Source organism: Anguilla rostrata, chromosome 13 (assembly GCF_018555375.3).
Source record: "Anguilla rostrata isolate EN2019 chromosome 13, ASM1855537v3, whole genome shotgun sequence".
NCBI classification, from domain to species: Eukaryota; Metazoa; Chordata; class Actinopteri; order Anguilliformes; family Anguillidae; genus Anguilla; species Anguilla rostrata.
Genome location: NC_057945.1, coordinates 22,590,225 through 22,617,520, shown reverse-complemented (window position 1 = coordinate 22,617,520; position 27,296 = coordinate 22,590,225). Strand labels below are relative to the sequence as shown.

At 46.7% G+C, this 27,296-nt stretch overlaps 4 protein-coding genes across 5 annotated transcripts in view; 2 read left to right on the top strand and 2 right to left on the bottom strand.

Moving 5' to 3' along the window:
* The window catches only part of flnbl (filamin B, like), a 75,820-nt gene extending 68,624 nt beyond the window's left edge, over positions 1 to 7,196 (bottom strand). The window contains exon 1 of one of the 2 annotated variants that reach the window (XM_064304178.1): positions 6,773 to 7,196. In XM_064304178.1, the coding sequence (XP_064160248.1) occupies positions 6,773 to 7,064 (292 nt within the window). In that variant the 5' untranslated portion in view covers positions 7,065 to 7,196. The remainder of the gene's footprint in view (positions 1 to 6,772) is intronic. The other variant, XM_064304177.1, reaches the window with a different exon arrangement.
* rps23 (ribosomal protein S23) overlaps positions 1 to 27,296 on the top strand; it is a 223,989-nt gene that overhangs the window by 74,453 nt on the left and 122,240 nt on the right. The window lies entirely within an intron of this gene.
* The window catches only part of slmapa (sarcolemma associated protein a), a 69,759-nt gene continuing 54,561 nt past the window's right edge, over positions 12,099 to 27,296 (bottom strand). Inside the window, exons 17-23 of the mRNA XM_064305858.1 lie at positions 26,372 to 26,497; positions 26,016 to 26,090; positions 25,259 to 25,564; positions 23,158 to 23,275; positions 21,597 to 21,768; positions 20,940 to 21,074; positions 12,099 to 18,131 (exon numbers count right to left, since the gene is read on the bottom strand). Of these exons, the coding sequence (XP_064161928.1) occupies positions 18,039 to 18,131; positions 20,940 to 21,074; positions 21,597 to 21,768; positions 23,158 to 23,275; positions 25,259 to 25,564; positions 26,016 to 26,090; positions 26,372 to 26,497 (1,025 nt within the window). The 3' untranslated portion in view covers positions 12,099 to 18,038. The remainder of the gene's footprint in view (positions 18,132 to 20,939; positions 21,075 to 21,596; positions 21,769 to 23,157; positions 23,276 to 25,258; positions 25,565 to 26,015; positions 26,091 to 26,371; positions 26,498 to 27,296) is intronic.
* Positions 15,856 to 16,923, top strand: LOC135238153 (dynein regulatory complex protein 9-like). Its single transcript, XM_064305857.1, has one exon. The coding sequence runs from the start codon at positions 15,856 to 15,858 to the stop codon at positions 16,921 to 16,923; it is 1,068 nt and encodes a 355-aa protein (XP_064161927.1).

The following is a 27,296-nucleotide window of genomic DNA, read 5'->3' as shown; positions in this document are numbered from 1 at the left end:
GGTTTTTATAACTTAATGTGTGCAGGAATTCCACAGATTTATCCATTATTTAGCCTTACACCATTTGTGCAGCATTATAATTTTCATTTGTTCCGTACGTACACAGATGCTGGTAATACCCTTGGCTGTTTAAGAAGCAGAGAAGCTGCACTGAGGAGTGCCTGGGCCTGTATGTTGATCATGCAGAGGAGTGGGACGGTACAGCAGCAGCAGACACCGCCCTTCCTCCGCTCACCTCAGTTTGCTTTGCACCAGGGCACGGCATCTCACAGCTCGGTGGCGACTGGCACACACCACAATCCCACGCTGCTCTTCTGCCCGGAGGGCGTCAGAAATCCGTTACGGGATGTTAAAGGCCAGGGCCAGATGACGCGGCAGTACCTCAGGGGCCGAGGAGCGAAGAAGCCGGGAGGGGTTCCGCGGAGGCACTTGGAGGCAGGAGAGCTGAGACCACGCCCGGCAGGGCGAGGCTGGCCGCAGAAACGCAGCGTCACCCGGCCGTACCTCAGCGCAAGGCACCGAGGTCACGTGCACGCGCTGGCCGAACACGGGTCTGACCATGACCTGACCAGGCCTCCCAGAGAGAACGCAGCCGAGCCAGGCACAGCCAGCCAGCTGGAACCATTACAACACCCCTGAAGCAACACGCGCACCACTAGTTCCTTCCCCTACTCGCTCTCAAAGCGATCACGCTTAAGGGGGGGAACTGGGGAGTGGGTCAGATTCTGACACAGGGTCCGATTACGGCACCAGTGCCCTTCATAACTGCGCTACCTTACAGCGCAGCCAGATACGACCGGCCTCTGATTAGAGAGGCCAAAGCGGGATCGCAGGGAGACGGAAAGGCACAGAGACACACAACCACACGTTCATTTTTATTTTTAAACAGCTTGGTTTGGCTTAGCTGGGCTCGAGGCTCCTTCCACTGACCAGCAAACTGGGAATGTCCCAGTGTACAGGCTGGCAGAGCAGTCAGCTTGTGCAGCCTGCCCAGTACTTATAACAGGCTGTGAACACAATGCAAGGGTTTCAGCCTGAATATGAATGAATGGGCCACATACTATATCAGTTTGCAAGGACAACCCATTGATTCTTCAGTATGTGAAGATAAAATGCACCCTTACACTGAAATTTTATGAGCAAGTCGATGTATTTAAGTCCCTCAGACTCTCTAGCCCCTTAATTCTGGAGCCACTAAGCAGAGGACGAGGTAGACAGACTAGTCGCTTGGGAGTGCATCTCTCTGTCAAAACTAGGACTGGGCACCTGGGACCCCCCATCAACAAACTCGATCAGATCCATCATTTAACATGCGGGCCTGGATGATGTACGAGACGAAACTTCAACATCACCAGCACAAGTCAAATATTTGTAAAGCAATCAACTGGGAGAGTCAGTTTTCCATTGGACAGACAAAGTACTCATCAGGCCAATGAGCCCTATACAAGGCTGATTTATAAACTTTTTTTTGCCTGGCAAATTATTTATCTGCTTAAGTGACACTATGCACATAGTGTTGAGCATAACTGTTCATTCAGGTGGTCAACAATATATTTGCGTTCAATCACAGGTAACAAGCTACTGTACGTGACTACAATATAGCTTTAATCTGTGCTTGGGCACCCTGAAAAGCACATAATGTATAAAATATACATATACATATACATACACAAACACACACATGCCATGTACATTATGATTATCATTATTATTATGACAGTAATTGCACAGATGAATATAGGCTACTCCAGACTCGTTCCCTGCCAGAGTCACTGTCAGCTATAATACAGAGTGAGTTATGGGTGTGGTTCTATACACTTCACTCCTATTGGTCAGTGAAGTGAGGAAGCAGAGATACAAACTGCATTTTCAGCATTAATAGCAGGTCTATGCCCCTCGCAAAGAACTTCTCTGTACAGCTCTGGCTATGGTGGACTCTTTTCTGTTCAATTTAATTGGCAACAAACTTGAGGCAACAAAATTTGACTATAACGCTACACCTTTAAAATTCCTTTGGATGCCAGCTCAAGTATGACTAAGCCCTGCACAAACACTGAGAACTCTCAAGCCTCTATTTACCAACCAGTGCAAATACACTGCATCTCAACGTACACCTTAATTCAACCTAAATTAATGACTCACACTAAAAAAAAAAACTAATTTGTACATGATACCGAAAGTTTTCTAAACTTAAGAAATTTTAAAACAATGTACTGCATCAGATTTTATGTGCCGAAGTGCTTTTTAGAAATATTTGAACCTCAGCCTGCCTCTTGCCTTCCTCATCCCTGCAGAGCACTGCAGCCCCCCCCCCCCCAAACACACAGGGAGGAGACGCTACACGTGAATTACACTTACCTCTTTCACATCCACTGGTAGCAGTAAATCTGTGGGCTGAGATAAAGCAGTGAAAGGAGGGTTGGGGGGGGGGGGATCTAACTGAGCGGCCTGTGCTGGCCCACACCAGGCCCCATCTCCACAGGGTTCTACGAGCTCCATGACCCATTTCAGGATGACTAATTACACACACTATAAAGCCTGTGAGCGCCTAAGAGGTCAAAGAAAAAAAAACTATTTTTCTTGCTTAAATCTCACAAACACTCGATACTGTCACAATGGACACACATAAATCAGCGTGTGATGTGTCTGTGGGCCATGCCCTATCATTCACTGCTCCGTATCTATTATACAGCACAAAGTGAAGTCCCCAGGATTTATTACTTAAAAAAAAAATTTTTTTAAACCCACCAATTGGTTAAGGCAGCAAGGGAGCGGAGTTGTGGTCCTGACTGCGATTAAATGCAGTAAAGAGAGGGTGAATTCCATTGCTGTGATCGCCTTTTTACAAACTTCTAATTTTTCATTGTTTCCGTTATGGGAAGAAGGAACCCCTTCAACGGCTTCCAAAGACAGGAGTCTGACAAGCCAGAGCTTTGCCCCTGGGAGGGCTCCTTGTCCCGGGGTCCAGCCCACAGTAGCAGGGTGAAGGGAGAACCTCCCGAAACCTTACAGAGGTCCAGGGGGACCTGCTCAGTGGAGTGCAACTATAAGCAGCTGCCTGTTTTTAAACCTCTGTTTTAAAAGGTCAGGAATCAAACCAGAAACTGTCTGCTTCAACTGCCACTGTGTTACAAGGGCTTTTAGCACTTCCGCAGGTCTTTTCAACTCCCAGTCTATCAGGGGCGACATGGCTCAGGAGGTAAGAGCGATTGTCTGGCAGTCGGAGGGTTGCCGGTTCAAACCCCAGCCTGGGCGTGTCGAAGTGTCCTTGAGCAAGACACCTAACCCCTAACTGCTCTGGCGAATGAGAGGCATCAATTGTAAAGCGCTTTGGATAAAAGCGCTATATAAATGCAGTCCATTTACCATTTATATTCTTAATTCTTTTTAACGATACGCAAATATGATTGGAAGTTGTTCAGTCCGCTTAAGAAAAGAAGCTCTTAACGGCAGTAGTATGTCTTCATCCAATTAAAAGAAAAGTTAGGAATAGAAGGAAAATATACTGGGTGCTCTGTGGTAAACAAGAGCGTGCAAAAAATATATATATAGAAGGTGCTCTTAGAACATAGGGAACAAACGCATCAAGAATAGTAATCCAATGAGGAGAGCAAGAAAAGGGACTTATTCTTAAAAAGAAAAGTTCATTGATGGCAGTCACAAACGCAAGTTTCACAGGGATTAACTGACTAACTACTGTGTGATACGTCACCTCTTACCTGCTCAGGCCAGTAATAGCAGCAAGGCTAGCATCCTTCTGCATATTACCTGCCTGGATACACAGGGCTAAGCCCATTTGTTGCCTTTGTGGTGGTCTTCAGCTCTCCCCAAGCACTTTAGTGTCATTGTGTCTACGTTTGGAAAATAAGGCCATGTGATATCACTTCTAACAACGGTTTCTTCAGCTGAGTGAAGGGGAAAAAATTTATGAGATCCAAGGACCACACCATGACCAAGCCCAAAGATATCGGGAAGTAAGTAAGCAGACTACATGCATGAGAGACAATGCGATGAAGACATTAATGAGTTATTTTGTAGGCACGACAAAAGAACGCATCTGGGTTCCTTTCATTTTCAAACAAAGTACATTTGTGTGGCACAGGTCGCTCAGGTTAACACTGTGCAGTTCGCTGCTCTTTCTGAATGGCTGCCTTATCCAGGTGTGTGACCCCTCGGCATAAAGGGAGTCCAGTCTGCTCCACAATATCAACTGAATTCTACGCATGAGATCCTCTTGTGCTTTTGCTTGTATGTATAAACACAGTTTGGTCATAAAACCTGCCGTTTCTCCCCCTATTCAACTACTCTTGATTTACAACACAGCAATATGTCCCATTAGCAAACTGCCAACTTTACTCACTGACTAAACACAGCAAATGATTCAGCGCGTTGGCTGTAAGGTAACAGGAAGTCTATTGTTGCATTCTTTTGTGAACTGCAGAGACCAGACCTTTTCAAAGTGCTGGAGTCCATCTTACTCATTTAGGGCCTGTAATAAAACAATCTGGCTGAGGTCTGTAAGGCAACGTCACTCAAGAATGATAGCAGTACACTCCCGTCTATTGAGTTCACCCATCCATCACTTCCTGTGTACACAAGTGACACCGATCATGCGTCATAAAATGAGGGGCCACAAATGAGACTCTGATTTTGACCAGGTGTGTGTCCAGAGACAAAAAAAAGTCAAATTTCCTCTAACAACTTATCAAGGTGTAAACACTGGAAAACAAGATATTTCAACAAGTACAAAGATATGACAAAAAAACATAAAATGGTTAACACATGACAACACTGATGCTGTCAAATTATGAGCTTACAATATGATATTATGGAAGATTGGTTGAAATAAATTCTATACTTAGTCGCTATTTGTTCAGTTTATCAGCTGAAGGACTTCGTCAACATCGGACACTGGTTACTATGACTGCCATCTCATGAAATTTGTTTCCAATACCATTCCTTCAAATTTTTCAGCTGCAGGCAAATGGTGCTCATAGGGAGTCTTTTAGCACGAGTGATCACCACTCTTTTGATGTGTTCATATATGTTACTCATTTCTAACATGGAATAAGGAGTAGCTGGGTCTGCAAGGTAGTGACTTAAGATCGTGAGATATAGGTGCATTTCGTTTCCATGGCAATGTTTTGCAGTGTTTTGAAAGGAATGACTAACTGAGGACTAGACTTAACACAGGCAGCGCCCTGCGTTAGTGAGATAGCCACCTGTTGATAAAATATTGCTTTTCTTCCCCGCAGGTACGTCGACACAGGTAAATTATAGCCCCCCGGCACGATCTTGTGTTTGCATTGTACTTTTGGATTACAGTACCCTGAAGGATGAATTTCAAACCATGTGCAAATTTCTCCCTCCCTTTGTCTGTCTGCCTGTGTGTGTATATATATCGCCCCTTTCCCTTCAAAAAGAGAGGAAATGAATTACGCGCACCGAATAGTCTGTACAGTTCCATCACTCACATGTCAGACCCGGTGCTTTCACCACTAACATAAACGTGGCGTAGCTTAGTAACGATCCATTCACCGCACTTTTACCCAGAACTGAGTAACAACAGGCAGGAGTCTACTTTTAATTTCAACGCCATTCCCCAACACTTGCGGGAAAATCTAATTTAAAAAACTGCGGTATTGGTAGCCAGCCTGTATATAAAGCCATGTTACTGATGCTTCACACGGAAAAAATACAAACAAAAAAGGACGGGGGAAAGGTGTTTTAACAATCATTTTAGACCAGTAAATGTAGGCTTCGTATTTTAACAAAAAATCAATCGGTCACTTACGGTCAGTCGTGATTACATACAAAGTAAAAATGTAGTGAAACTACTGTACATCGTAATGAAACAACTCGGCAATGTGTACCATAGGGACTTGGGTTATTCATTAAGCAAATAAAACTGTCGTAGAAGTACCCCTACCTATAGTTAGGTTCAAACGAGTTAATTACAGATAATCGTGCCTATTGTCTCTGTAGAACGCTGCGATTCTGGAAAATTTACACCCCGCCAAGAGGCGACTCTCATACGTTCCCACAACACTCCGGAGTCAGGCACAGTTACAAAAACCACACAAAAATGCTGTACGACCAGAATTGCAGTGCTCTGCTTAACCTTAGAATTTCCAGACAATACCAAGCTGTTCTGTTATCCTAAATGTTATGTCAATGAACAATTTCCCAATTAGCTATGTTGCAAGGAAGACATTTTCATATAACATAATTTAATCCTATCACATACAAATAAATAAAAGGTCAGATAAAATAAAAAACTCATTTTAATGCATTAGTAGTGAATTCTGCAGATGTAATGGTACGTAAGCAGTAAGACAATTATAAAATTGAAATGGACGACATTAAAGTGGCAATTGCAACCTACGAATGCGCCTATGAGCCTAAAGTCTTAAAAAGTTGATGTGCAGCCAGTTTGTTGGTATCATCTGCCCTGCTGCATGGTGTGACATTTCCATTTCAAACAGCAACAATGGCGGTCTACAAGGACAGGTGTTTTTCATTCAAACGGCAAGACTGAAATGTTTCTCCTTAAATTCGAGTACCACGAAATTGCCACTAGTCCTTTAAAAGTTATGAAATAGAGCGCAAACAAGACATACTAAATGCGCATTGTTTTGGAAAGTACACGCGGTTGTTTGTGACGAATTCTCATTTGAATTGCAAAACATTAAAATAGGTTATTTGGTATCAGGTGGAACGGATCACACTTTCTTCCCCGTCCCAAATGTATGACAGGTAAGGACTGACTTACCTATGGACACCAGCCGGATATTTTCTCGGTCCAAAAATTCGAGCGCCACCGATACGTTCTCCAGCTTCATCTGCCTGAAGGTGGGTCTCTGGTGATACTTTCTGTACATCTGCTTCTGGCTAAGGACCTCCAGCAAGGCGATAAGCCTCAAGCCATCGCTCAGGTCCAACTGCAGGTCACCTATTCGCTTGTTCACGCACTTCAGGTGCTCGTTGCACCAGCGCGTAAAGGTATTCTGCTGGATTTTCTTCCATGGCGCGTCGTCTGCCAAATCTTTCTCTGTCACCGGCATTTCGTTACTCCTGGTGCTCTCTTCCTAAAGTCGTTCCGTTGGTTAGCTTCGCTCAGGAGCGTGTGGATCAGCCGATGTTCTGCAGTCTGGAGTCTTTCCTTGGTCAATGAAAAGCTGCGCTTGCGCGTTCGCTCTGAAGGCAAGGCTTGGATGACGCCACGCTTGCTGTGTCGTTAATGCTGTTTTGTCATGTTACGTTTCCCGTTTTCCATGTCTTCTTTCGTTACAAGCACAGAACGGGTCATTAGAGTACAATGGACATCCTCCAGGGTAAGAGTAATGCGATAAAGCAGAAGATATTCTAACATTATTTGGCACTTTGAAGCAAATACATTATTTCGGTTGTGAGTCGCAACTGCATATTTTAAGTTAACGACGTAATGCCTCCCATACATTACACAAGTTTCAGTCGACTGAAGTCGGATACCCTCTCACATTCACCGACAGTTTCTATATATCAGTAGTCTTTAAGCGATAAAGCTAAAACTGCAATGCTTTCTTTCTGATATTGAACATGTGTCTGCGACAGCAAAATCACAGTCACAATCATGTAGTGTATAACAGGCACATACTGATACTGAACTTAACGCACTTGCGATCTTCATTTACAGCAAGCCTTGCTAAAATATTCTACTTGTTTATCTATATATCGATTAGATTACAGTTGTTGAAATATAAATAAATACATTAATGATCATTTAAATTTCATCAGTTATCAGCACCTGCCGGTTATATTGCCTGTTAATTTGCATGTAGTTCCATTCATTAAAATAAATAATGTGGAAGCCTATGCGTATACATGTGTGTGTTTGTGTGTTGAGTTGGGGGTGGGGGGCTCTGGTCAGATATACTGCCAAAAATGTGAAACTTAATTTTCAGTATTTTGGCTCATTTAAAAAAAAAAATACATTCAGGACCTGAATTGTGAACATATGACTATTATGACATTTCATTCTCATAGTTGTTGTCTAATACATTATTATGAAATGTATCATATTTATTGTCTAACATTTACAAATATAACATCATAAGAACCTGCTAGTATCAACCAGGTTTACTGAAATTTTGGTTGTTGTGTGTCTGCTGAACAATTACAAAATGAGCAAGCGTTAGGGTTAGGGTTAGGGTTAGAAAAACCTAAGATGATAAGTCCTATGGAAAGATGTGAAGAATCTTCAGGAAGAGAGAAGGATCCCATTACATTACCTCAACTATAACGCTGAGCCACACCTTCAGCACCGAGACAAACTTCCTGCGCTTCACCTGTCTGACCCCGCCCCTGTTGACACAGGTCTTTAGATTTTCCCTCCCGAATAAACAGGCTCTGTTATCACATGTGTTCATTGCTGCAGGCTTCTGTTCCTCCCTCTGCAGGTCACGTCTGCTGCTGTGCTCCGATCTGCATGATTCACACGGGTGGAGCTAGAGAAAGAGAGCGGGTGCCTGCGGGGCCTTGTGTTCATCATAGGCTGCCATATACACAGTGGACTCACCTCCACAATACTGGACACTTTGAATTAAGTGTTTAAAAAACAAGTACATTTTACATACTGACAACTGCCTACCTTGTTCAGACCTTTTACATTGATGTGGTGCTTCCTTACCTACAGGTGTTAGCACCATAGAGACTTGTTTTGGAGAATTAACTTAGTGCAGGTATCTCTTTTTGCCTTCATCATTCTACTTCATACCTCAGGCATCTGTGGAATTTTTACGATGTGTGCTCACTATCGGTTAACCATTAAAGAATAAAACAGTGTAGAGAAAGTTTGTGCCTCTGCCATATCCTCTTAGATCTAGAGCACAAAACCAGGTGCATAGGTCAAATGTGATCAAACAAGTAGAAATATGCGCGGAAACCTGCACACTGGGGTAAAATGGAAAAAATCAGAAGAGGAGGCTACTGCAGAAATTTTATTTATTATAAAGTCCATAATGCTCAAGATGGCAATCAAACAGCAAACATTTCATTTTTAGACCTTCATCAGCATCTGAATGAGCAAAGAAGATTCCTATTTTTCTACCATTAAATAATAAACATGTATCTGTTCATAGTACATACATTGTAACATTTTTAAGCAAATTTGATGCATTTAAATATTTTTCATTTGTTGATGGAGCCACTCACTTCCTTTATGATATATCTCATTTGCTCGTGGCATTGTGTGATATTACTTTGATGATCAAGCCTGTTTTTTTTTTCTTCTTTTGACTCTTTTAGGTATTTCTGTCAGATTAACAGAATGTTCTATTGAGTGTAGAAGAGTTCAGAGACGCAAGTGAACATCCGCTATAGACTGTGATGTCGCTCACCTTTACTAATAGTAAGACTGAAATTAGGTCTGTTGGCTGAAGACCCTGGTATTGGGTAATTATATCTCTCCTTGGGCAGAGTGGGGCGGGGGGAGAAACTGCATTATTTTAACTCCCAGCATGCCTATGACACAACTGCAGGCACCCACATTGTGTGGGATAAAGTGCATTTGGTCATGCAGGCTCATCCCTTATGGCTGAACTCCTCCCCCAGCCCACACGTTCCCGCCGGTTTTTGGACTCCTCCCCTGGATGTCTGATTGGGCTCGGCCCGTGTGGACTGACTCATTCTCACAGCACACTGTCGCCGTCTCTACGGGGCCTGATTACACCTGCCACAGGTCTCAGTGTGACAGACAGTCATCCCTTACACAACGTGTGCCGGATGTTCTGTTAGCTTTGGTCTGGGGATGGGCAGTCACTGCAGTTGTGGGGAGTCAATTCCGTTTAAAATCAGTGAATTCAAAAGGAACTGAAATACAGTTGATGAATTTGAACAATGTCTGATGTCTGATAGGGGAGTCTTTGTTTAAAGATTCTTGAGTAATTAAAATTATTATTTAAAAAAATTAGCAGCGTATTACATATAAAGAACCAAAGAAAACAAACACAATGGTATTAAGCCTGTTTTGTTCAGCTGAGATATTTAATGAGTTTTTATGTTGACCACATTTGTTGCACTGCCCAAAGGATAATTTGGTATTGATCATATAGAAATGATGTGTATCACATAATTCACATTTCATTTACATTTTAACCAATCAATGCTGTGACCAATCAGTGCGCTGACGATCAGAAGTGAAGCTGAAGTGAATTCACGTACAAAACGCACATCTTAGATTTTGTATTTATAAATGTCATACTTTACACTTTAGATGTTATTTTTCCGTTTATAAAGGTGAAACAAATAAATACATCTTAATGCTACGGCTTAGTGAAAATTTTAAATGCAAAAAAGTGATTGTCCAGGTTTTTATGATAAATTCAGTTTAATTTTATCTCCTGAATTCACCCCCACCCTGATAGTCGCAGCTATCATTGTGACACATTGTGTGAAAACCCCATACCCACATGTGTACAGCACTTCTGAGCCAGAACTTTAGAGAAGGATGCCTTTGTCTTGGTCATGCTCATTTCCTCCTTCCAGATGACACTGACTCCCACACACAGCCGCCTCACTGCCATGTCATAGCCGTGTCATACCTCCTCTGCTCTGCATCTCACAGTCTGGCTGAAATGAACTGTGCACCTCGGGGCGCTATGCTCGTAATGCCCTGGAGCTCAGAAACACCTCTCAAGAGAAGAGCTGCGGGTTTGTGTCCATATCAGACTAGGATCAGAGACATACTGTATGAAGTACATTCATTCTTTAGATGCTGGAAGAATTTGAAAAGATCATTTTTAAGTAAATCATGCTAACCAAAATATCCAATCAATATGAAATGCATTTCCTGAATTTTACTGAAAGCAATAGAGAATCCTTTTAAAAATTTCAGTAATCTGCAGTAATCTTATTGACATGATGGTGATAGTAACATTCTACACCTGAAAATCAAAGAATAACAAGTTCTCGCAATGTCTTATTCCTTTCTCCGGTGCAGTTGTAAATATCTTATTTTTTCTTTGCCCAAAGTCCTCACTGACAAGTTTCCATGTTGTCAGAATTATCAGTGAGCAGCAGGCCTTCCTCAAGGATGAGCCCATGTCACTGCAGGAAGAGAGGCCTGTTTTCTGTTGTCGAAAAGGTCAAGGTACAGAGAAGATCCCTTTAAAAATAACTATGAAAAAAATCTGCCAGTGTATCATTATTGCAGGTCAAGACAGGTCACAAGCACAAATAACACAAAAGAACAGAAAACGTAGGCTTCGTTTCTAAGAAACTCAGATGTCACTTTTTGTTCAGGGCTGCCACCTAGTGTTTAATGCTGAAAAGTACCCATCAAATCCTGGGAAAACAAGTCAATGGCCTCAGCAAAAATGTATTTTTCCGCAGATGCATATACATGCGCATTTGTTTATGAACCCAGGAAGAATGGTTCAATTAAACTAATGGTTATCTTAGCAATAATGCCCCTACCCATGCATTACATGATTGGAACATCTCTGGCACCCCAGGACCATGGTATTCTACCCCTGGTTTAAAGTATTCCAATTGTAGAATGTTTGACGGGCCAATCTTCTTCAGTGCATCACATAAATGATCATATCAGCCAGCAGATGACCACTCAGCTTTTAGTGAAATCCCAAATCCATCTGCTCCAGCCTCATTTCCTTTGAGGAAATCCCAAGGAAAGCTCTGTTCTCTAACCAATAGGTTATAAGCAGTAAACAGGTTTGGAGAGGGAATCATTTAGCTGGGAGGATGCAATGGTAGCAATGTACCAGTGTCTGATTGGAGAATGCATAACTGAAACATCTGGAGCAGGAGTGTCAAACTCAAGTCCTGGAGGGCTGCAGTGTCTGCAGATTTTTGTGGTTTCCTTTCAATCAACAGCTAATTCAGGCCTTGGTGTGTAGACTCCAGTCTACACCAAACATTCAAACATAAAGAAGACTAGCAGGCACTACAGCCCTCCAGGACAGGAGTCTGACACTCCTGCTCTAGATGGGAAGATATCTAGAGGGGCAGGGCCTAATATGAATCAAGTGGAACAGGCTGAACCCCCCCTCCACCTCCCCTCCACACCCTCATTACGTGCACAATGAACTGGGACGCTTGCAGGAGAGTAAAGTTGTTTTTATTAAAATCATGCACATCACATGTGTTAGTGCAAATACTTTTTTAAATCTGTACTCCAGAAACTATTGTAACTTTCCATCTTTACAAAATATATTTTAAACAATTATTTACTTAAAAAAGTGTCCTTCTGAAGTTTTAGCATCTCAGAACAATATTTGCAAACAAAACTATGTACAAATGGTACTTTTCCATCACGGGCTGGGTGTGTGGGAGCGACGGGCAGCTTGGACTAACTTTGCCAAAGCAAACAAATTGGTGGAATAAGAAAAATTAAGTCTTTTTTTCCATTAACAGCATGTGTGCAGAAACATTATTTCACACATTAATGATTTCATCAACAAACACTGCACAATTCTTATAGATGCACAGATACAATGACGCTCCAAAACTTTAATTTGCACTTTTAAACTACAGTACTATTTAATAACTTTTTAAAGTGTTGTTCTACCCCTATTCCAATTTAAAGGACATCGATATTCTTTGTAAGGTTAAGGAAATTGTGTTTTAAAATGATGGGTGTTGCTTACGCACAAAGCTAATATTTAGTAAGAGAAACATTTTCTCCATGTCTGCATTGGATTCACTGTGAATGTAACATACATGCATTTTCATTTGAGTTTGAAAACCTTTAAAACAGACCAATTTTAATTAGGTTTATTCCCGCCAAAGTGCTCTGTCATCACATGTGAATGGATGAGTGTGACTGGCACACAGTTCAGTTACAGTAACACGCCAACAGAAAACCAGGAAAATCCAATACAATTCTGAAAATTGGTAAAGATAGTAGTAGTTAACAGTGCATGCACCAGGATTAGCCTCCCCATTCATATCCGCCTCTCAAAAGAGAAAAGAAACAAGAACAAAACAATTCTGAAAACAAAAAACCTGCACTGGACATAAAAAATTGGGGGTTGGGGAGGAAATTATAAACAGAAATAGAAATGGGAAAAACCTCTATGGTCTGTGCAGATTGAAACTGGAAGGGTCTAAGGGTCGGTAACTAGAGGTCCACCCGAAAAATTCTGCAATAGTCCTCCAGCAGCAGAAACGCACAGGAGCGTGGGTTCATGTCCGCATTGACAGTTTCCTTTTATTTAAACTTGTCTACAACGTGTACATAATGTGGATATTTTACACACACAGACAGACGCACACACGCAAACTGATGACTGAAATGACTCCCCAGCACTAACTCCATGTGTGCATGTGTGACACTGGATTTCTGTAGCAAGAAAGAGAATACCTACACTTACGACCTACACCAAGGGTTCTGTGAGCAGAGACAGAGAGTAGGTGGTTGGGTTTGGGGGGTGGGGGGGGTTGGAATGCCTTTCAACTGAAGTTAAATTAAACTAACTGAATGCCACAATGCTTAGTGAGAGGGAGGACTGAGAGGAATTGAGTGTTTGCTCCAAGACCTGAAGGAGCTCTTATTTATGATGCTGCAGACAAAGAAGGTAAACGTAAACACCACACAGTTTTATTTGTTGGTCTCCACATGCCACACTAGACACATCCTCTCTAATTTATTCCAGTCTCTTGCAGGCTCATCTCACCACCCCTCAGTCAAACTATTCACTTGAAAACTTTGAATCCATTTCCCAGACAGGGACCCACACTGAACTCCCAGTTTCAATAAGAGAAATTATTTAAGTTCATTTTCATTAACATTTTTTTTTCCAGTAAAAATTAAAATAAATCTGTCCAAAATGACCTTTTAAAGCAAACACCTCCAACCCCCATAAAGAGGGGTAAATATATATTATGTGAACTTCAGGTTACATGTAAGGTGACAGACAGGTCACTAATATGGATAAGCCTGGTAAGAAATGAGTAGGAGTGGTCTGTACTGAAAAATCAGGGTCTGTGTGTACAGTGGTCTAAGACTGCACGAACATGAGCTGTGTATGGAACAACTGAAACGTACTCTAGGAAACTTCCCTTTAAAAGGAATCTTTCCATAAGAGAAAAAATATTCAGTAACACCCAATTTTATGTTTCATACATCCTACAACAATTAGCTAAATTACGACAACGTATTGAGGTATTCCTTAAACGACTAAGCAATGTAGTGTTTTTGTGTATTAGTTAATGTACTAACAACGCATACCATATACTGTAGTTTTTCGTATCGAGATTAGCCTACTGGAGTTTTTGGATTAATTCAAAATGTAGTCTACTCAGGGAAGAAATAGCCTAGCAGTTGTATTTAGCTACTGAGTGTAGTGCTTGATGTTTTTTAAATCAAGACCGTTGCTCTTTAGCTGGTTCAACGGCTAACCATACGGTCTGTGAAGTCATATTCTACTATTTATCGCAATTTATTGGGCTTAGTTTTGCAGTATCCTACGCCCAATTGCAGTTTTTCCTTTTTTTGAAGACACGAACAACAGCCAGTACCTTCAGACAGTATTTCAACACCTCACTGGTCACCACAATCGGGAAGGTACCACGTTTCCAAAACGAAAGTTGCCTAATCGCTCCCGGCTATTCCATACGAGTCTTAACATCCCATGTGTACTGCGAAGGGGGGTGTAAACAGCGTTGAAGACACACTAACCGTTTCTTCACTGAAAGTGGTAGGAGGGAAAAATTAATTCTACCAGACACGAGTGGTTTTTCGGGGGAAAATACAGTGTGTTCATCAAATATGTATTGGTGGTATGTAATCAACTGTCTTGAGGACCATCAGCTAAAGTTTCCTGTTACGAGACCATTCCACAGTAGGAGAACAGCCGGGTTCTCCGAAAGACAGGTAGAGCTGATATCTCTGATTAGGATTAATTACTTTTTGATGAGGTTAACAAACGATGTTCCGATCAGATCAACTGCCTGAATGACACGGAGGTTTCCACTTAAATATTCCTCTTGACATTTCTGAATTGAATGCCTTTCCGCGTTCTAGGCTTAAACCATGGTGGAAAAGCGCCTAATGACCTTGTCCAGGTACACGTCGTCTTTTATGTGCGTTTTAACATGCCAAATGCTCAAAAGTGCCTAATTGGTTTAACAAACAATCAATCGGTTAGCCTATATTCAAAATGCCGATAACGGAAACTTCATCTTCAATTAGCTTAATTCAAACTGATGCTACTCCCGTACGTTTATCTTACATGTACAAATTGTCTTGTGCCCAAAATTTAAGAAAAACTTGCTTGAAAAGCATTATTTTTATTCCAAAAAAAAAAAAAAAACAACAGGTCTGGTGGACGGAGGTCTGAATTGTAATCATCCTCTGTGACGTAACTCCGGACGTCACAGTTCCAATTGCCGTTTTGAAAGAAGCTTGGCACTAATCCAAACTGTGGGAAGCTGGCGAGTTAAACCGCTAAATTACCGATCGATCATTGTACGATTGGGACAAGTAGCCAGAACAAGTACGACAAAAAAGATTAATAATTTCGTAAAATCAGGGCAGAACATACAACAAAAATATTTAGAATATTATAGGCTATGCTCGCCTGAAGTAAGAAAGGGGAAGTTTACCCAACTTTATAAGTGTACGAAAAAAAACCCTAATGATATTTAAGTCAAAAACGTAAAAGGAAAATTTACAGGACCTGAAGCGGGAAAAGAGAGCAAGGAGAAGAAAATAATCTTGGGCCTAGGGAGACGTTGGGATTGAATGGGTTAGCGCTTGATAAAGTGTCCTGAGTCTCACTGTGGGAGCATTTGAGCGGAAGAAAATAAAAGTGCATCCACCTAGGTTGGTGACACCACCATTCAGCCAGGGTGAAAATGGCAGAGCCTATTAAAAAAATGGAGAAGAAACGTGACACAGAGGAGAGTCAGCTATTGCAGACACGGTGGCAGCACAGTGTCTGGGACCTGGAGCAGATCAGGTTAAGCATGGTGCTGCAGGACTGCGCAGACCAGCTGGCTGTGCTGGGCCACATCGCCTGCATCGCCGCCATTCAGGAGAACTCCGAGGAGGACAAGGAGATGTGGGAGACTCTGAGCGGGGCTCGAGTGGCGGAGGAGGGCGGACCTGCCGAGAGCGCTCGAGAGAGGCGTCGGGCCCTCGTGGAGCTGCGCCACGCCCTGGACAACAAGCCCCTGTCGCCCGACAACCTGGAGAAGGTGGACCACGACCGGCAGTTCCTGGCCCTGGTGATCAAGGACATGCTGGACGAGCTCCAGGAGGCCGGCACCTTCGACAGCCTGCTGGCGGCCGTGGAGGAGGAGAAGCGCCAGAAGGCCAACCACCTGGATATCGTGCAGCGGGAGGAGGAGGGCCGGAGGCGGGGCAAGGCCCTGCAGCGACAGCTCCGCGACCTCCGCAAGGAGCGCGCGCAGGAGGTGCACCAGCGGGAGGAGATCACGGCACACCTGCGTGCCCAGCTCCAGGAGATGAAGGCCAAGGCCGCCATGGAGAGGGACTACATGCGCGGCATCTCCCACCTGAAGGTGCAGCAGAGCCAGGAGCACAACGTCCACCGGGAGGTGGAGCTGGAGGCCACCGTGGAGCGGCTGCAGGAGAGGATCGCCGAGGAGCGCTTCATCCACGAGGAGGTGGAGAACTTCCTGAAGGAGGTGCAGACGGACCTGGAGGAGAGGCTGGAGGCCTGGATGGAGGCGTACGAGACGGACATGGAGGCCAAGCAGAAGGAGACGGACACGCTGAAGAACAGCAGGGCCAGGACGGCCGAGCGGCTGCAGGAGCTGAGAGAGGAGCTGGAGAGGATGGCCACCACCACACCGTCCCCGCGCGGGGCCCAGGAAGAGGAGGAAACGGAGGAGCGAGAGGAGGAGGAGGAGCAGGAGGAGGCACGGGCCACGCCCCAAGAGGAGCCCCAGGACGAATGAGCGCATCTGTCCCCTCAGTCACAACGTGATACCACCACAGGTGTGTCCCGATAGAAGGCCTTAGCTTATTACTTTCTTAAAGAATACATTCAGAGACGAGCCAACCCCCGTTTACACTGAAGTCCAGTCTGACAAAGTGTAGCTAATTTTACCCATGGTGCAGTGCAGCATGCCGCAGACTGCGCCAACATCCCAAACAGGAAGGTCTCTGTGTCAGGAGGGCTTACAGTCAGAGGTGCAGGGGGACCTACCTAAATCTGCGATTATTATTACTTGTACCAATGGCCACCTGGAACTGAGAGCACAAGAAACTCGTTTGTGTCGTAAACGGATGTGTCACAGATGGGAGAGCAATAAAAACAGGGCCACAAACAGGCTGACTAACAGAAGAACATGTTGCGCGCACACACCAGAACTACACGCTCGACGGATCTAGAAGAGATGACATCGGCAGGAAGAACGGAACTAAATAAATGGAAGGGTACAAAGCCACCACGGAGACCATTTAGAGATGTTTTTTTCTATTATTATTATTATTTTTTTTTTTAACTTCACTATTTTTCATTTGATACCTCAGATGAGTTCCTCTGAAACATCTAGGAGTGTGCAGGAGTATGAATGGCACTTCAACAGACTGGATCACACAATTTTTACACACATCTAGAAGCTATGGTAGGCACTTAACCCCATGTGCCCTGTGTATAATTAGACATTTGGCTTTGAAACCCATATCTGGAATACCACATTTTACACTAATATGGCAAACCATATAAGACAATTCACCTTAAAACTTAGCAAAATAAACAAGTTTGGTACCCATTGAAAAAAATCTTTAATAGTAAGATTCCCAACAAACTGATTAAGAAAAAAAAAAACAAAGAAATAAACCGCAGATAAAGTATTTCATCTATAGTAGAAGTTACAACTTTTATTCCCTCTCTAAATATGTACAGTTACATTTTATACAGTTAAAGCAGGGAGCCTACTGCTGCGTTTGCAAACAGCCGTGTTTTTCAGAACAGGAGGTATTGAGGGTGAGGGAACGGGAGCCTGGGCTGAGTGGAGGGGGGGGAGGGGAGTCGTCGGGTGGGTGGGGGGGTGTGAGAGGGGCTCGCTCAGGTGCTGTTTTTGGACAGACCCGGGTAAAGCACAACCGCAGTCACGGCAACCACCACGGCAACGACGGGCATCCAGGGCAACCAACCGCTCTGGAATGAGAGGGAGGGGGGAGAGAGAGAGAGAAAGAGAGTGAAGGGGGAAGAGAGAGAAAGAGGGAGGAGAGAGGTGGAGGGGGAGAGTGAAGGGGGAGAGAGTGAAGAGGGCAGAGGTGGAGGGGAGGGAGAGAGAGAGAGAGTGAAGGGGGAAGAGAGTGAAAGAGGGAGGACAGAGGTGGAGGGGAGGGAGAGAGAGAGAAAGAGAGAGGCTGGTATTAGAACGGGCCTGGTCTGGCAGCATACCTTGGGCTGCCTCTCCCCTCTACACCAGGCCTGAGGGCTCAGAGACCAGCACAGTGACACAGTCACCCTCCTCACTAGAGCGACACAAAGGATTAGGAAAAACAGCAATTAAACAAGGCTTCCATTCGGCCGGTGAGGAGGATAAAAGAAGCCGCGTTTCATATCAATTAAAATGGTAAAAGGATATGTAAAGTAGCAAAAAAAAAAACAGTATAAATAATAAATGAATAAAGCTTTTCGAACGGATAAAGAACAAACCACAAACGCAAAAGGGATACTCACACATCAGTGATTCCAAGCAAGACAGACGAATGTTAGGTGACAAGGACGTTTGGTGAAAGGAAATATTAGTGGTTGTCGGTGTTGCTTTGCGCCGAAAAGGGATTTCGGGCAAAGGAGATGTAACAGTTTTTTATTTTATTTCATTTAATTTTTGCCATGCACTGTATTTTCACAAAGGTAAGAGGATGACAGAAGTGACAGACGCACAGACACGGACTGGACAGCAGCGCTGTGTACCTTTCTACCACAACTGCCCGAAGCACCAATACAGCAAAGCCAGGATAACGCCGATGAAAATGGCTTGGGTAGGCTGCAATATGGATGGCTAAAGGAGGGAAGGGATATTACAATCAATACTGGAGACTAGTCAACAAAAACGGATCTTTAGGGGGGTGGGTGAGGTGGGCAAATTAACAGAAAGGGTCTTTTACAGGACCTAGAGGGGGGAGGTGGGGGGTGGGGGAACTTGTCAGGATTTACACAACACATATACAGAACACTGTTGGGATGTCTAAGCAACAAACACTTCTGAACATCTAAAAGCCTGGGCGTAAAAAAAAAAAACACACAACACTAGTCAGAAAGGAAGAGGGAGGAAAACAGACTGAATTAAAAGAAGGACTCATTAAAGAACTATCGAGTCCCCCTGCTCTCAGAGAAGTGCAGCTGGTCTCGGCACATCAAAAGCAGAAATTTTGGTTGTCCGTTTTATTATTTTGATTCAGCCCAGGTGTGCGGGCTATATCCGGGGGGGTGGAGTGACCGTTAGTGTGGGAGCGGGGCTGCGTGAGGGCCACACAGGAGGCGTGTTCAGAATGGCCGTGTGAAGGTCACCCAAGGAGAAACTGACACACACACGCACAGTCATACTGTCACTTTCACAGGCACAAATGCACACGCACACGCACATATGCGCACACACACACGCACACAGCAGATGTAGGGGAGCCAGGAGCCACTGGAAACAGTGAAACTCCACAGCTGCTGTGCACCAGCTGAACAAGATGGGCAGAGTTGGTATCCTGGTAAAAGCATCACTCCAAAAATAAAACCAAAGGAAACAAAATGGTGCCAAGCCAAAGGAGCCAGCATCCTCAGGCACAGGAAAAATCCCTACAGCAGGAGGAGCCGTCCTCACACACACACACACACTACACCACGGCTCAAACGCTGTATCACTGGCTGCCCCTGGGCGCTTTTCAGCAGTGAATGGGCTGAGGAACACATGGCAGAGCCTGCGCTCTCTGAATGACGTCTGATCCATGAAGCCATGCCTGATCCGCCTCTGCCTGCTCTGCTTTTCATTCGTTCTTCCGCACTGAAGCAAGAGAGGGCCCTGCTACCCCTCTGCACTGCATTCTGGGATACTGCTGAGCGCATTCATATTGTGCTGATGTAGGTGGGGAGAATAAACACCACTAAATAAAAAAAATAAATAAAAACATCAGCAGGTCATTCATTGCTGCGCTGTGCACTTTCCCATGATCAGTGACCTCAGGCAGAGAGCGATACTGCTGTATCACTGCAGGCTAGCAGCAGCCACAGATACGACAGACCTGGGGTCTGCAGTCTTAACCGACAAAGGGTTGATGCCGGTGCAGGTTTTTGTTTTAGCCGAGCATTAAGACACTTGATTCCACATGAAGATCTTATTTGTAGACCACGATTTCTTAATTAGTTGAATCGGTGTCTTACTGCTTGGCTAGCACAAAAACCTGCCCTTGCATATGGCCTTTTTCAGATAAGACTGGACAGTCCTGCTATACACACACCAGATCACTCAGCTCCATGTTTTCAACACTGAATCATCCGTATCTCCTGCCACTGAAGGCAAAACCTTCCAACCCAATGCATCAAAGTCCACACTGTGCAACGAGCTGCACTGCACTGCATACAGTCATCTTCACTCCTGGTCCTGGAGAGCTGCAGACTGCTGCTTTTTCTTTGTGCCTTAATATCAGCAATCAATATCCTCTCTGTGCAGGTGCTCACAAACACACACACACACACACAGGTACCTGTGCTCACACACACACACACACACACGTACCTGTGCTCACACCCCCCTCTGTACCTGTGCTCACACACACACACACAGGTCATCACCCCCTCTGTACCTGCGCTCATGCACACACACAGGTACCTGTGCTCACACACAGAGGTACACTCACCCCCTCTCTATACCTGTGCACACACACGGGTACACTCATACCCCCTCTCTGTACCAGTGCTCACACGCGCGCGCACACACAGATACACACACACACAGATACTCACATTGCCTCCCTTCTCCTGCAGTAGCTTCAGGTCGAGCTTGCACTGCTCCAGCTCATCGTTGATGGAGCGTTTCTCCTGCTCTGTGCGCTCATACCTCTCCCTCAGGTCCGACAGCAGCGACTGGGTCTCTTCATACTGCAGAGGGAGGAGGGCCATCACAACACACACCACACACAGGTACAGGTACACACAGGTCTGTGCACACACAAGTGTACACACACAGGTACAGGTAAACACAGGTGCGCGTACACACAGATACATGCAGGTGGATTCAGGAAAGCAAGCTCAATCACATACTACGAATCATAAAGATATCTAAAAATGCTAATAAAAGCCTCCCTCTGATCACAGAGGTGGCCTTGTGTGAGGGATCTGGTTTTCATTCAGTCAGGAAATTAATTGCAGTTGAATTCCCTGGTAAATTATTACCAGGGAAATAATTCATTATGAACATTATGGGAATTTAACAATGTGGATTCCAGTGCATGTCCTGAAGGGAGCCCAGCAGTGGCCTCCAGCCTGGGGGAGGAGAGGGGCGGGGCAGGGGCTAGCAGGGTGGGGTGGGGCGGAACTGGGCGGGGCGGAGAAGGGCAGGGCTAGTAGAGTGGGGCAGGGGCTGGCACAGGCTGGTAGGGCAGGGCGGGGCGGGGCACTGACCTCCTTCTGCAGGCTCTTGGTCCGGCTGTCGGCCTGGGCCAGCTGGGTCTGGAGCTTGCCGGCGTCCTGCATGTGCTGGTCCTGCATGGAGCCCAGCTTGGTCTCCAGGGCTCCCTGCGACTTCTCCAGGGCGTTGAGGCTGCTGCTGAGGAAGGCGCTCTGCTCCCGGGAGCTGCGGGGGACCCAAGAGAAAGCTGAAGCATCGCTCCCCGCCGCAGCGCCACCAGGAGCCCGGCAGGGTTAGAGAACAAAGAGGCTCAGTGAGCTCAGATACAGCACCGCGGCGCAGGGGGGTGGAAGCTGACACTCGTCTGCCCTTGGTCCCGCAGGTGAAGTCCTACAGGGCCGAACAATGAGGGCAATGTTGGGGCGCCGCAAGAGGAGGCGGCCAATCACAGAGCGGGCCACTCACACAGAGCCACAATTACCAAAGATTCCAGTAGAGGTCACAGAAATACAAAGCCCCACTCTATTCAAACCCGCTGACAGAGGGGGTGAAGTGGCAGAGATCAAGTGAGGCTGCAGCCCTGCAGATGAATCACTCCGTCCGTGCGGCCTGAGGGAGGCTGAGGTACGGGACTGATTTGCGCTCTGCTTCATACAAAAAAAGTGCTCGCAAAAACAAAACAAAAAACCCCTCCCAGGGCAGAGCAGGGAGATTAACAGCACCTCAGAGCTGATGAAAGGGGAGTGCGGTGAGTTCACCTGAGGGGCAGGACTCACAGGAGCCGTAACACTTACTGCCCAATCAGAACCCAGCTGAAGTCCAGGAGGAGGGAACAGAGAAAGGCACGAACATAAATAGCTGCGTAAAAGTGCCAGCCCTCACCTCCAGGAGCTCAGAGTCTCAGCCCTCACCTCCAGGAGCTCAGAGTCTCAGCCCTCACCTCCAGGAGCTCAGAGTCTCAGCCCTCACCTCCAGGAGCTCAGAGTCTCAGCCCTCACCTCCAGGAGCTCAGAGTCTCAGCCCTCACCTCCAGGAGCTCAGAGTCTTAGCCCTCATGTTTCACACCTCCCTAAACCCGCCCCTTCCAGCCATCAGGAGGTCCACCGCGGTCTGAGCCTGCATTCCACGGGAGCGGGCCGGACGGGAGGGAACCTGGGACCGTGCTTATAAAGCGCCTCAGAGCGTCTCAGAGCAGGAGCGCTGATCCAGGATCAGTCTCACTCTTCAGCTCATAATAAATAAGGCTGGGAAAATGACGGGGGAGACCTCGGGCTGTATTCCAGGGTTCAGCAGTAGCTGCCCGGAGCAAAACCAGGTGTGGCAGAGCCGAGACTGCTCGGTCGCTCGCATGATCAGGCAAGTGATGACTCTGCGCTACTTCCCATTTCATTTCGTTCAAATCTGTTTGGTGCAGCGAAGGTGGCATAGAAACAAAGTCGTATCAGAGGAAAATAAAACATGTTGGGGTCACGTTGGTAAGACGACATTGAGATCGCTAACCAGGGTGCCCTCTGTGTGTAGAGGCAACCGCTACGGGGTTCATTCTCACAGTGTCCTGGGGGAGGAGCTGGGGAGCTCCAGTGTGATTGGCAGATTGGCTCCTCCTCCACTCACCTGTCCAGCTCAACCTCGAGCTTCTGCAGCTTCTCCAGGAGAGCCACCTTCTCAGAGCGCAGGGCTGTGCATTCCCTCTGCAGGCTGGAGCAGTCCTTCTGCAGCCGGTCCAGCTCGTCTGCGCAGACGGACACACACACACACACACACACGTGGGCAAAGCCCCAGTCTGAACAGGCTCCGTGGAGAACATCACACGAAAGCGTTTCCCCAACATGCAATCTGGGGAACACTTAACCTGCATTTCACTTATTTAGCCCCACAGGATGGCTGCACAAGCCGCCTGTGGTGTGATAAGATGCAGTGACTTCATGTGCAACTACAGATTTAAAAAACCTACAGAATTTTTTCAAACACATGGACTGCATTAAGATTAATTTTTTTAATCCATCAGCTGCATCAGAAAAATTATCCAGAACTTGCTCAGATCCTCTCTCACCCATCATTTTCTGTGACAGACAGGAAGGAATGGAGGAGTAGAGGGATACGTACAATGCTACAAATTCCAGAGAGGAAGACTCTGGATTCAGTGATACCATTGGCTGAGTTCCACCTCATCAAAACACACACCACTGGTTATCAGGAACACAACTGCTTTTCCAGGAAAAAGCTAAAATATCTCAAAGGGGACTAAAGAGGGACAGAAAACCTCCTCTACTGCCATGATACAACTTCCATTTCAATATAGCTGGGCCCAAGTGAAGAGAGCGCTGACACTGTGGGTCTGGTTGTGTGTGAGGAGAGTAAATCAGGGAGGGGTGATGAGCCGGAGGTCTTGAGGAGCGCAGTAGTCGTAACCCTGCTGGATTTACGCCTCCTCTCCGCTGTGCCGAGGCGTGCCAGGCGTCTGGAGGCCCCGCAGGCCCGGCCCGCGCTCTGGCCCCTGGCCCGCGCTCTGGCCCCTGGCCCGCGCCCTGGCCCGCGCTCTGGCCCCTGGCCCGCGCTCTGGCCCGCGCTCTGGCTCCTGAGCCGCGGCGCGGTGGAGGAGTGATCTCCTGCTGACAGCCCGCGTTAACGGCCCAGCGCGGGGATCACATCCTGCTGGCCCCAGCCCCGGGGCAGCCAGACTAAACACAGCCTCAGCTCACTCCTGCGCTCAGCCTGCCTGACCGAACCACACCGAGACTCACTCTCCAGTGCTAAAAGCAGGGGTCCCCTGCTGGGGTCAATTCTGCTGTGTGCTTCTACCAGAGCTAGTTAGTCTGGTCTACGTTCTAAACAGAAAGTAGAATGCAATGCTGGTTCACTCCTATAGTGAACCACTGTAAAATGTCCACCCAAGCACTTGCAAAACATTTCAGATCAAATAAATGAGTTAAGTTAATTAAATGAAGAGCAGGTTGTGGTGTGAAATCCAATACTGGCTCTGCGCTCTCTGTGCACCTCTGTGTTAAAGACCTCACACCAGGCAGCGAAGGCAAACAGTTTGCACAGACTACAACCATCAAGCAGTCAGTATTGGCACTCAGTGGTTATTCTCAATTCTAGAGCACTAGCAATTCCAGTGCTGCAGTGCACAGAGAGTTCTGCAGTGCACAGAGAGTTCTGCAGTGCACAGAGAGTTCTGCAGTGCACAGTGAGTTCTGCAGTGCACAGTGAGTTCTGCAGTGCACAGTGAGTTCTGCAGTGCACAGAGAGTTCTGCAGTGCACAGAGAGTTCTGCAGTGCAGAGAGTTCTGCAGTGCACAGAGAGTTCTGCAGTGCACAGGGAGTTCTGCAGTGCACAGAGAGTTCTGCAGTGCACAGGAGTTCTGCAGTGCCAGGAGTTCTGCAGTGCACAGGAGTTCTGCAGTGCACAGTGAGTTCTGCAGTGCACAGTGAGTTCTGCAGTGCACCGTGAGTTCTGCAGTGCACAGTGAGTTCTGCAGTGCACAGTGAGTTCTGCAGTGCACAGAGAGTTCTGCAGTGCACAGTGAGTTCTGCAGTGCACAGTGAGTTCTGCAGTGCACAGTGAGTTCTGCAGTGCACAGTGAGTTCTGCAGTGCACAGTGAGTTCTGCAGTGCACAGTGAGTTTGCTGCCAGCTGCATGCCGTGAGTTCTGCAGTGCACTGGTTCTGCAGTGCAGATCTGCAGTGCCGTACTGCTGCCGAGCTGCGGCACAGATTCTCCCATGTGCTGCTGTGCGGCTGCCGACCAGCTGCAGCCTTGCGGTTGGTGGGGTGAGGGCTGCCAGCTCGTACTTGGCGGCCGCCTGGCGCCACTTCTCCAGCTCGGCGGTGACGGCGTCCAGGTCGGCCTTGAGGGCGGCGATGTCGCGCTCGCGCTCGGCGGTGGCCGTCTCCATGACGTGGCGCAGCATCAGCACCTCCTCCTGGGCGCTGTACAGCTCCTCCCGCGTGCTGGAGATGGAGCTCTCCCTCTGCTCCCGCAGCTCCTCCATGTCCACGTGCAGCTTCTGCAGCTGGGCTGCGCAGACGGGGGGGGGGGGGGGCAGCGTTACAGGAACACACCTCCTGCTCTTTATTTCTATGGCTAAACAGACGCTCACTAGATCAGCTGTGATAAGCACAGCCTACACACACTGCTCCTGCATGTAGTGCAGAGCAGAGGTGGACAAGTGACACCTCAGCTAGAGTTTTTTGTCATTGTTTATATCCTAAAAAAGAGACAAACACATTTCATGTGTACATCCCTCAAAGCCCACAAACCCCCGTAAATGCTCAAAATCCCACCCCTTCCCAGAACATAGGACGTAAAACTAAATAAGACAAGAATGCTGTTTTTGTCTCTACAACTTGGCAGTATTTTCATGCCATGCCAGTAAGGCATTCCAAACTGAATGAATCTGTGAGAGGGGTAGAGCGGTACAGAGGTAGAGAGATAGACAGAATGTCTAGAGAGAACGTCCCACACTAACCCTGAAGAAACTGGATCTGTTTGGCAGAGTCCTCAGTCTGCTGTTTGTTAGTCCTCCTCTCCTCCTCCAGCAGAGCTGTCAAAGGAGAAAAACATCAGACCCCCCGTACACGTGCACAAACTCACCCCCATCATACACCTACTCATCCCCACATCACTCACTCACCCCCAGCACACAATACTCATCCCCACATCACTCACTCACCCCCTGCACACAATACTCATCCCCACATCACTCACTCACCCCCAGCACACAATACTCATCCCCACATCACTCTCACCCCCAGCACACAATACTCATCCCCACATCACTCAGTGCTGAGACTGGAGCATTGAAGAGAGCCCTGCGGTCGGTACCTTGCAGCTCCAGGCATTTCTGCTTGCCGGTGTTGGCCAGCTCCTGGGCTTCCAGCAGCTCGGTGCGGAGGTGTTGGATCATGTGATCCGTGTCGCCGGGCTCCAGGTCGGCCCGCCGCAGCTCGTCTGCGGGAGGAAGGCCAGGCGTGGCGTCAGACACGGAGTCAGAGAGTCAGAGCCCAACGCGCCGCAGACCGCACATCAACACAGCAACCCTGCTCAGGGTTACACCATCACCATCACAGCACACACACAGTCAATACTACCGGCATCACTGTGTGTGTGTGTGTGTGCGTGCATGTGTGTGTGTTTGGGTGCGTGTATGTATTTATGTGCATGCGTGTGCACATACTTTTCCTCCAGTCTAAAAGCACTGTGCGGAAGACGATTCAAAAGAGCAGCGGACAGATAAATACACTGATGATGTAAAGACTAAAGCCTTTGTGGAAGACGGGCACCGCACCAAATGGATAAATAAACAGACACTCTGCAAGAGCAGAACGAACATTTCTGTCAAGCCCAAAACAGACCACAAGAATTTTTCAGGGCACAGCAGATAAACCCACAAGCACAGAACTGCCTTTCACAAGCATAAATCCTGCAGAGCTGCGTAGCCACTTCCCTGCAGAGACACACAGACACACCTGAGGGAGCGCTGCCTGCTGGCTGCTATCACAGGGACGCTAACCCGAGCGTGGGTTATGTCCCCCTGGCAGCCTGGGGCTGCAGGCGCTACCGGGGCCAAGTTAAACAGCGGGGCGGGGCACAGACCCAGGTCAAACTGCTCATTTACTCCAAGGCTCTCCACCCCAATAAAGCCCTGTGCGAAGAGCTAAACTGTGTTAATGCGTGTGCCACTAAACATGCTATAAAGCCTTCACTGAGTGAGGTGACCAGGTGGTCCACGGGTGTGTGTGTGTGTATG